Below are 10975 nucleotides of genomic sequence, written 5' to 3' on the forward strand. Positions count from 1 at the left end.
GCGCCCCCGGCCGGGAGGGGCGGGGCCCGGCGTGTCCCAGGGGAGCAGGGAATGCTGGTGAGGACGTTCCCCACCGCACCCGCGTGGGGTTCGGTTTCGTGGGTCTGTGTATGTGTGTATGTTTTAGTGCAGAGGGACAAAGCGACAGAAATCCATCGCACTGTCCCGCCTTTTGTTGTGGCTGTGCCTGAGTGTAACCACGTAGAGGTGTCACTAAGCTGTGCCGAACAAGTGCTCGCAGCTCACACCCCCCCACGGACACACCCCAAGTAGAACAGAAGCAGGTGAGGATGAAGAGTTGAGATTTTCTGAATACTTTTGGTCCCTCTTAAGGTTGAATCATTTTACACCATAATATCCTAAATAGAATAGGAGTTGATTCACGATTTTTTGGTGCCCACAATATAAGAAGGACACGGAACTGTTGGAGCGAGTCCAGAGGAGGCCATGAGGTTGGTAAGAGGACTGGAGCCCCTCCCCTATGGAGACAGGCTGAGAAGGTTGGGGCTGTTCAGTCTGCAGAAGAGGAGGTTGTGTGGAACCTCATTACAACCTCCCAGGATCTGAAGGGGCCTGCAGGGAAGCCGAAGAGGGACTCCTTGTCAGGAACTGCAGTGACAGGACAAGGGGAAATGGGTACAGACTGAAAGAGGGGAAGTTTAGGTGAGATATAAGGAAGAAATTCTTTACTGTGAGGGTGGTGAGACACTGGAACAGGTTGCCCAGGGAGATGGTGGATGCCCTATTCCTGGAAAGTGTTCAAGGCCAGGCTGGATGGGGCTTTGAGCAACCCAGTCTAGTGGGAGGGGTTCCTGCCCATGGCAGGGGAAGTTGGGACTTGATGACCTTAACTCCATTCCAACCCCTTAACGTTTTATGATTCTATGAAACAAGGACATTGAATTGGAAATTCTCTCTTCAGCCATGGCTACTTTATCTTACAACAGGAAAGGCTGATTTTTATGCTGATCCCCATCATTACACTTAACCTAAATTAATTGAACAGTGTGTTCAATGTGTTCATATTGAGTGCCACAGACTGGTGTGAACATGTTTTGTTAAAGGCACAACTTCTCTGTGCAGCCTTTGTATCCACTTATCATAATAATGAAGTCACAGGGAAATAGTTCTTTTGTGCTGAATATGCACTAGAGCAAAGTAACCTCCATTAAAATCCCAAGTATGTCATCACCCAAACCAAAGATATTTGTGAAGAAAGGGGCATTTCCCAGCAAAAATCATTACATGTCATATGAGGTGGTGCAGGAAAAACATGAGGGAAATAGATACAGTGTGGAAAGCCAAGGCAACAGTCTGAACGAGCTCTAAAACTTTAAATTCTGAGAAATCTAGTGTGAATGAGTGATTCCACTGGCAAGTGGTAGCTAAAAAGAAGTGAAAAAACTGCCAGATTTTCTTGAACAACATGTGAATTAAAGAAAAAGAAGAGCTTTCAAAAGTTTCTGTACAAACAAGTTTGCAGCAAGAAATGCCCAGCTTGATTACCACTTTTTCCTCTAAAACAAATCTTGACTAAGTTTAGAGGTTTAAAAGAGCATCAGTCTTGTCCGGCATGAAATACAGAGTTCTAAGAAGCAGAGCTGGTGTTCCTGAGAGTAAATAACTGAGAACTCAGAAATGCTCATCAGAACTTAAAAGCTTGGAAGAATTTAAGCAACATCTGCTGGATGAAAGGGTTTTTACAAAATGCATAGATGGATTTGAAAGTCCAGGTGCAACCCTTCTTGATTCTCTTATTCTGTGATCCTTGTCTGGAAGGGCAGGATGGTTACACAGCAAGAGCTGTCTTGCTGTTCTAGGGCCATCCAGAGTCAGAGCTAACTCTTACACCCCATATTGTCTTGCCATATCATATCATAGAATGTTAAAGGATTGGAATGGACCTTAAAGATCATCAAATTGTGACCTCCCTGCCATGGGCAGGGACACCTTCCACTAGACCAGGTTGCTCAAAGTACTATCCAACCTGGCCTTGAACACTTCCAGGGATGGTGCAGCCACAGTCTCCCTGGGAAATCTGTTCCAGTGCCTCACCACCATAACAGCAAAGAATTTCATTCTAATCTCTAACCTAAATTTCCCCTCTTTTAATTGGTACCCATTACTCCTTGTCCTGTCACAACAATCATGATCTTTAGTACGTTGAAAATGACACAGATTTGTCCTATTAGAGACATCTAGAAGTGGCACCTTCCAGCCTACAGCAGACAGTACAAAAAGAACAGGAACTTTTGAATAATCAATGTTTTCTTCTGTATTGCTGTTGTAAAAAGTAATAAATTATTGAAGGAATGATGAGGGGCTAAAGCTGTAAAAAGAGCAGAATCAGCTCTCTAGGCTCATGACTGTGTCCACATCTTTAACCTTTTGTGTCTTTGATGCCTTGTGCTGAGTGAGCTGAGCCAAGGGGCAGCAGGCAGTCAGCCTGGAGCACCAAGCACTGACGTTTAAGCAGTCCTTCAGGAGCTGCTGGCACCTGTGTGCTATGCAGTCCAAAGATTGTTTAAAAGCTTCAGTCCTTATAGTGGCTCATCTTCAGTTTTGTCATGAGCATGACTATATCCAGCCTGATTAACAGGTTAATGAGTGCTTAAAGTTACATTGCATTTAAACAAGGTAAGATACAAACAAGATAAGATACAAGCAAGAAGTTTGGAGTACTTCTAGCTAACATAAAATAGTGATCTCTTTGTCCAAGCACAAGGCTAACTGTTAAAAGATCATGAGTTCTAGTTTAAGCTCTGACTAAATCACCTTGATTTGCTTTAATTCAAACCTTCTCCCAGTAGCCGGAGCTGGAAAGACCAAAACCATTCATGTTTTAAGCCATCAGTGATCCTTAGTCCTGAGGTGCTGTGGCACTGTCTGACATGGTTGTATTAATACTGCTCACAAGTTGATGTGGGTGCCACGAGACATCAGTATTTGTGTGTCACTAGAGTTTGAAAACATTTTATTCCCTCTCCTTTTTGTAGTATTAAACTAACACATCACCAAAATGAGTGAAAAGGAAGATCAAGGAGATCCAGCAGATGTCGGTGATTTAACAGAAAATGCAGAATATGAGGATGATTTTGAAAATGACCCTCAATGCCTAACTGATGAAGAAAAAACCCAAAACCTTGGTGAAAAAGAGGTATTTGTTGCATTAAATGCTAGTTGTGTTATTTAGAAGACAAAATTGAGTAATATTTGGAATCGTAGGCACAAATTCAGTATTGCTTGAAATGCATAGGTGCATTCACTGAATTTTGACAAGGAAGGTTATTTGGAATTATAGTGAAAAACATTTCAGTGAACTGGTTAGTTTGGTTATAATATCCTTAAAGCAGACAATTCAGTGTTCATTGAAAATGATATGTTTTTTTCAAAAGTACTTCTGGGTTCCTCTAAGTGTTTGTGCAACGCTCGTTGTGGTTTTATGCTGTCACTAATCACTTTACTGTTTAGTTAAACTTTGTGCAAATGTGAACATGAAGAAACTTAAGAAACTTGTTAGTGCCAAAAAAGCTGTTAGTTATGACATGCACTATTTGACAGCCTGGCTTAGAATGCAGATAGTTTGTACTGCTCTTCTCTCTTGCTGTTTCTTTTCTCTTTCTTTGATAACCATTCTTTTGTTGAGAGAAGAGACTAGTTTATTTTAATTTTTTTAGAATCCTGAAGAAAATGAAGAGGATATTGAAGCACAAATTCCTAAAGCTGCAGACAGCTTTGAGGAAGACAGTAAGGAAATGGAAGAAAATCTAGATCAGCTTTTAGAGGCAGATGTAAAAGTGAAAGTGATATACTCTAGTAAAAAATATTTGGAATCCGGGGCAGATACGGAACAGGAGGACCACGAATCTGATAGTGAGAGAGAAAGCTTTATCCAGGAATCCAAGCTGGAAAATGAGCAGTATCTGAATGAGGAAGAGGATGAAGAAATAAAGCGTTACGTCTTGGGAAGGATTGAAGAAGCCAACAAAGAGCTGGAAAATCAGGCTCCTGTGGATCAAAACAGAGAACGGAAATTAAAATTTAAGGATGAGTTGGTGGATCTTCAAGCTCCTCCTCCAGAAAATGCTGAAGTTGGTAAAACTGACCTTGCAAGAGGAGATGATGTTTCAAGGAGGCTGTCTCAGCTGCGTATTTCTAATGACATGGGACAGAAACGCCCATCGCTTTCAGCACGTGCTGGCTCAGATGATGAAATGACAGATGCTAAAATCCTAGTGGAAAAAGATAGAAAGTTTGAACTCTTAAGTATACGTGATATTGAAAGCCAGGGCATTTTGCCCCCAATAAGTGTTTCTTTTACAGATATTGAAACTCAACAAACATCTCCAAAATCTTCACTCTCCAGTTCTTCTCACACTGCCTCTAAAATGAAAGAAATGCCTCCATCTAACTCTAAGCATCCTCCAGATTCTGCTTTGAGTGCTGCAAGAGATCTGGGAAAACAGAAGAGTCCACAGAAGACTGAGTCTGCACACATGCCCGTGAAAAGCTCCACTTACAGTCTTACTCCCAGACAAAAAGAATTAAGGAAGCAGATAGAACAAAGGAATGAAAGACTGAGGAGAGAGGTAAATACATAGAGAAAAGGAAATCACAGTGACCATCATATTCCTGTGCTCCACAAAGACCACATGCTCAGGGTATTTACTCCATTCTTCCTTGATAAAAGAGGCAGCAGTAGTAGTTGTAGTAATAATAATAACAATAACAATAATTCTCTGGTGTTTGTATAGAATCTCTCAAAGCTCCTTTCTCAGAGTGGCATAGGATCATACCTTGCTCAGAGGAGAAATGAAGTATTTATTTAATATATCCTTCATAAATAGGCCTTCTTCTGTTCTATTTTTCTTACTGCTTTTGCTTCTTGACTCTCTCTCTACCTCGGTTCTGTTACAGTCCCAGAGTTTATGGAACGTAGCACGTGGTGTCACATCTGCACATATTGTACTGCAGTGCAGGAAGTTTGCATTAACCACAGTAAGGCAGGGGCACATTTGGGTACTCAAGAGGTATGAATTAGGAAATTATCATATGGGAGAGTGTTCAGTCATAATATAACATTTACCCAGCAGAGTGACTGTGAGAACCCTTTTAATTCTTTCTCAGCTCCTTACACAGAAAAAAAATTACATTTAATAGAGAGTCAGCCTCTGACAGCTGTAATAGGGATTTCAGAAATCTTTACCAGAGAGTTAAAAAACGTAGATGGTTTTCTTCTCTTTGCATTATGATGATACAGTTACAAACAGGTAACTTGCGATGTGTGGTGCTCTATAAAAAAGAGCACGAAGCATCTGCCGTTTTTCTGTGCCATGATGTACTAATTAAGCTGGCTAAGTAGCTTCCAAGGTTGCTTTCTATCTGTGGAAATAGCTCTAGCCTGCTTTATTTGAAAAGGTTGCTGAGGCTCAGCTCAGTGATGAGGGGTATGAAATGTGACAAGCAATTGAAGTGCTTTCTTTTTGCACACAAGACTAGATCTCTTGACACCATGCTCTGTGTATTTAAAGTAAAAGGTAGTGTGGTGAGGGGAAGGAAGGTTATTTTTCCTAACTGTGTGTGATAAATTTCTTCCTCTGTTGGCTGACTTACGGAAAGGTAAGGACGTGTTACCTTATTTCTTCATTCTGGAATGGAATTCTTCCATTCTGTGATGGATTTCATGGGCATGAAACATTTCTTGACATTACTGGAATCCATCTGCTTCATTTTGGTGCTGCTTCATTTCATTCCAATAAATCAGAAATGGTAAGTTTGGAGGATATGTGAAAGTTGTGTGTAGGTGGGAGGAACATCATCTATTTGCAAGAAGATTAGATTTCTCAAAGTATTGAAATGAGTAGGGATTGTAGCTTTTGTCTCAAAGAGAGTAAATCCTGGTAGAAAGTGTTCTAATCAGCTTTCTGAAACGTTAATTGAAAACTTTTCTCCTCCTTGTAGATACTTATCATTAGCTAAAATGTAATTAATAAGTTAAAAGAAACTTTCCTCAATTTTGTACATATCAGTTCATTTTGTACACTTGAAAAAAGCCTGAAGCTATTAATACTCCTAAAGTAAATACATTACAACTTCATTCCAAAAAAACCTCCTTATTTATAAGGTAGTGCCTGCAATCCATAGGTTGTTAAATATCCTTTATGGTTGAGTGGTCCATCAAGCCTGAGGGCTGCATTAATTTTAAAAATGCATCAATTTAAAGTGATTCTAAGCTAATCAGAGCAATTGGGCAGACCTTAATTTTAAGAGTTTTCACCTGATGCTCTTTAATGTCTGTGAGTTGAGATGTGTCATGGAAATGGAATCTAATCCACAAAAGGGATTAGACTGAAAGTATGTGAATATATCACAAACCACAGAAGTGCTCCAAGCAATTTCTTCCTAAAGGTATTATCAGCTGTGATGCAGTCTTCGAGTATTCCTGTTTCATCTGTATTTTAGTGTGTCTCTCATGCAATTCAAATGGCTTATTTATTGCCTGCAACAGTCTCTGAAGATTAAGATCATTCTCTTAAAAAAGTTTATTCACTTTTCCTTCCACTTAAGGAAGAAGAAAGGAAAAGGGAGCTAGAAGAAGAGAGGAGAAGAGAGAATGACATAGTTTTTAGAGCGTGGTTACAGAAGAAGAAAGAACAACTACAAGAAGAAAAGCGAATTCGTCTTGCAAAGCAGCTGGAAGAGCTGAGCATCAAAGTAAGGTCTCCCTAATGTGGAACTGGGATCTATAGTGCTCTTGTTAAATAGGAAAACCAAATTCTAAGCCTGTGTTCTTAGCTAAGTGTATGAAAATTTACACCGATGGGAAATGTTCTTGTTACATTGTTTTCAGTGAAGAGCTAGACTTGCATGTTTAGAGCTTTTCTGCTTGGCAGGGTGGCTTGCATTGTAGAAGCATGAACTTAGCTATAAAATCACACGGGATACAGTGATGCTCCTATATACCGGGAGAATTACTTGGCTGAACCCTGCAGTGAACAAGCAGCCAGAAGACTCTCTGGAGTGTGTTCCTTACCATCAGAACTTGTTAGCAAGCAGTTAATGCACATGACCTGATCAAAACCTGGAGATTCAGATACTGTTCTAAAGCTCTTCCTGCTTTAAGGGATGGGCTTGAAAAGCTAAATTCAGTATTTTTTTCAACACAGTGCTTTGAATGCTTGCTCATGTAGATATGCTATGCCAGATTAGCATATGCTATCATGTGTTTATAAAGTCTGTTTCATAGAGGGGACATGCCAGAAGAATACAAAACAAATTATTATAATGTGATTATTCTAAAGGTCATTTACTGATAAGCCTTGTGTATATGTGTCTTTTTTATTAACTAGGAGAGGAACAGGGATCCAGAAGAAGCCTACAGGTTATGGCTTAAAAAAAAGCACCAACAGTATGTGAGAGAAAAACGGATAGAATTTTTGAGACGCCAAGCTGAGGAAGTGCCCTATTTTCCAAGGGCAGAGGAATGCGACAGAGCTTTTAGAGAGTGAGTAGGGTCATTCCTAAGGAACCATATTTGAAACCTTTGTAGTCTGTCAGGTCAAAACATCTTTGCTGCTGAAGTCCTCATTGTTTTGGAGGGTTGTTTTTTTGCATGAATATGTCCTTTTAAACTTACACCCTAGCAAAAATACATCATCAATCCTTGATGTTGTTTGTTCACTGCTGTGAAATTACTTGTCAGAACCCGAGCTGAAAAGAGTGACTTGCTTTTACTAAAAAAGGGATCTTCTCCCCAGACACTCGTTGCCTGTTCTGGACCAAGCTTGGGTTGTTTCAGTCCATTAAATGAACATAAAGTTAATCCAGTTTAACAAAATGGGAGCAGGGCCAGCTCAATTGGTGGAGCCTTGGGTGTTAACTAACCAGGTGGTCTTTGCTAGATGCTGCTCCCAATTTTTGAAAGTTCCCCCACCCAGTGCCCTCAAGGTAGTTTTTAACAATCCATTGCACCGTTCCACTTTGCCTGCAGCTGGTGCATGGTAAGGGATGTGGTACCCCCACTCAGTGCCATGTTCTCTAGCCCAGGTGTTTATAAGGCTGTTCTTGAAATGAGTCCCACTGTCAGATTTAATTCTCTTGGGGGTACCATGCCTCCAAAGGACTTGCTTTTCGAGGTGGATGGGTGGGTGCAAAAGCAGGGGAATTGGGGTGGGAAAGTATGCTTCCTGTGTTTGGGTGTGGCAGGCTTTTAGACTGTCTCAGCCATGACACCCAACTTCACCCTACAAGACAGGGTGGGCTCCAGTTAAGTGGGGGGACAAGTCTCCTTGGAATGGATGATGTAAAACTTGAAACTGCGACTGCCAGTATTTCTGGTCCTTTCTCTCTCCACAGCTGGCTGAGAAGGAAGAGAGAAGAGAAACGAGCAGCAGAACTAGCTGCTAAAGAGAGAGCCAGGCAGCTTAGATTAGAAGCCAGAAGAGCAAGACGGATGCGGAACATGCACTATATTTAGTTCAGAGCCAAAATCCTTTTGCTTCACAGACCATTACAGTTGAAAATTTGATGTAGCCACAGAGTTCTTGGTGACAATCTTCTTAATTTTTATGGCTTGAGTTTTTGGTCTTTACAGCTGACTTTTTGTGGTGTTTTTAAAGCTTTCAGGCAAGTTTAACAATTACCTTCAGTGACAATGATTTTCCTATCTATTTATTTGTAATTTAGTTGAAAAGCCTGCTTTAATGCATAACTCAGGGATCTTCTTGGTTTAACCAAATCTAAATGAGTGCAAGATCTATGTAATGAGGGTGGTAAATACATTCCCTTCTTTAAAAGGCACTTTATACTCAGCTCCATCATGGATTCCTGGATGCAGGCTACTGTGTAAAATGTTGAATTTTTGGTGGATTAATATTGCTGTTTGATGCTGCTAGTGATTAAGACTGTGCAAGGTGTTATGTTGTTGGAAAATGATGTTTCTTGTACCACTTCCTATTGATCTGTTGACCAGCTCTAGACCAGAGGATTGTGTTCTTTTAGGTTCCTGGAAAAGTGGTAATTGAAGACTAATGTGTAGGTGAACGTGCAACAGGTTTTGAAACTTATTTCTGTGAGTCATATTCAGTAGTTTTCTATTCCATGGAATTAAAAGCTTGTGCAAATTATGACCTTTTCCAATAGTAAGGAAGCTAGGTTCCTTATATAAATGTCAATGTTTATTATAATAAATTTAGCAAATAACATCATCTTACCCAGCTAAATTGTGAACTCTTGATAGAGAACATGCCAAAGTCACTCATGAAATCATAAAGTTAGTGAAAGAAGAGGAGCATTCTGTCCAACTATATTCCCCAACAGATTACATGGTCCTGGCATTGCTCCTAAATTTTTCCACATTCACAGTGTATTCTGGGAGTACTGCAAACAGACAGAATTGTAGTAGATGCAAAGCAGATTTTCTAGTAGTATTTTTCTTGGTTATTTTTGGAGCTACTTACAGGCATATTGGGAGTACTGGTGTTGGACTGGAGGCTGCTGTGTTGCAGCTTTTGCCAGCATAGAGAGTGAACATGGATACAAAATGAAAATTTCACATGCTATAAGACACATAAGTAACAGGTGCCTTCCTCCTTCCAGTACCTTCCCCTGACACCAAAGGCAAGAAGAGCTTCCTGTGTCTAGCAAGCAAATCCAGGGGGAATGTTTGCAAAGGTTCACACACACCATCTCCCTAATTGCACAAAACTACAAAAGAAGTGGTTCTCTGTTCATTGCCTCACACAGCAGAGTGAAGGGTTTTACAGTTCAGTGTCATATAGTTCCTTTTATGCTACAGAGAAAACAGGGTCAGAAATATGACTTCATTAAATCCAAAACTGTGACTTGAAAGCAAGCAAAGGAAGTTTATTGTAGCTTTCTTCATGCAAACCAAAGCAGAGCCAGCAACAGCAAGAACTTACAGCTTACATACTCTGATCATGGTATGAGATTCAAAGGAAAATTGGGTAAAAACAACCATTTCAGAAACCTTTTCCCTAAACTAGACAGCTTCATATGGTAAATTTGGGGGTGAAACTAAGAAACTTAAATAGGCTTCTTTGGATTTAGCAGATTGTCTCTAAAAGTTCTCTTCAAACCTATGTCAAGAACTTCAAATCCACATCAAGATTATAAAACCATACAAGTAAAAAAATACTTTTTTTTTTGTGCAAACTTAGTGCTTATCTTCATCTTCCCATAATAACCAGGAAGACCTTGGGCAAGGACTGAGTCCTAATGCCAGGCCAGGCTTCAATGCTGTGTACTGAAGGAAGTACGTCAGTCTGCCTTTGCTGAGGATCAGCTATGCAGCAGCTTCACTCTAGAAGCTGACACAATGGAAAGCCATTATTTCAGCTCTATGGAAACACAAAAATAAACTCACCCCACTGAATCTTCTAGACCCCACTTGCAACCACCTACTACTTATCAATTATAGCTAAAGTTCATTCAGGCTTCATCTCCTTCTTGACAGGAGGGCTGACACTGCATATACTCTTGCTTTCAGAACTTACAGCTATGAAGAATCATTGCACATACTCCTTTTTATAACTAAATGTAAAAGGTTGAACACAGACTTGGGGACAGTTCATCACCTTGGCTAAGATTAAAAAAAAAAAGCATGTAACTGACCATTACTTTATTTTTAAATTTAGACATAACTGATCAGCACTTCATTTGCTTTGGTATGGTTACACTTCTGTCTCTCCCTCTCTGAGGGAAATTCATTAAGATTTGCTAGTAAGACTATAAACGTTAAATAGTCAAGAGCATCTCTGTGCTCTACAAATTGGACCAGCATACCATTTTTTGTTTTGCCTTTGTATCAGAAAATAAGTAGCTTTCCAGATTGAGAAGTAGTAGAAGTATCCCAGAGACTACAGAAATCCTGTCAGTCCCTAACTTCAAGAGGTAGAGAAGCAGAAACCATGTAACTTCCAATGCTAAACCCATCCATTATGGAAAAAAGACAAAG

General features: G+C 40.1%; 2 protein-coding genes across 2 annotated transcripts in view; one reads left to right on the plus strand and one right to left on the minus strand.

Annotated features, from left to right (window-relative positions):
• Positions 1 to 9211, plus strand: part of CCDC181 (coiled-coil domain containing 181) — a 12221-nt gene extending 3010 nt beyond the window's left edge. The window contains exons 2-6 of the mRNA XM_008631775.2: positions 2997 to 3157; positions 3678 to 4589; positions 6568 to 6714; positions 7350 to 7504; positions 8356 to 9211. Coding sequence (XP_008629997.1) covers positions 3020 to 3157; positions 3678 to 4589; positions 6568 to 6714; positions 7350 to 7504; positions 8356 to 8476 — 1473 coding nt within the window. The 5' untranslated portion in view covers positions 2997 to 3019 and the 3' untranslated portion in view covers positions 8477 to 9211. The remainder of the gene's footprint in view (positions 1 to 2996; positions 3158 to 3677; positions 4590 to 6567; positions 6715 to 7349; positions 7505 to 8355) is intronic.
• BLZF1 (basic leucine zipper nuclear factor 1) overlaps positions 3917 to 10975 on the minus strand; it is a 14072-nt gene continuing 7013 nt past the window's right edge. Inside the window, exons 6-7 of the transcript XR_001861260.1 lie at positions 4107 to 4232; positions 3917 to 4008 (exon numbers count right to left, since the gene is read on the minus strand). The gene's annotated coding sequence lies outside the window, so the exon portion shown is untranslated. The remainder of the gene's footprint in view (positions 4009 to 4106; positions 4233 to 10975) is intronic.

The sequence above is a fragment of the Corvus brachyrhynchos genome, unplaced genomic scaffold (genome assembly GCF_000691975.1).
Source record: "Corvus brachyrhynchos isolate BGI_N302 unplaced genomic scaffold, ASM69197v1 scaffold3, whole genome shotgun sequence".
Taxonomy (NCBI): domain Eukaryota; kingdom Metazoa; phylum Chordata; class Aves; order Passeriformes; family Corvidae; genus Corvus; species Corvus brachyrhynchos.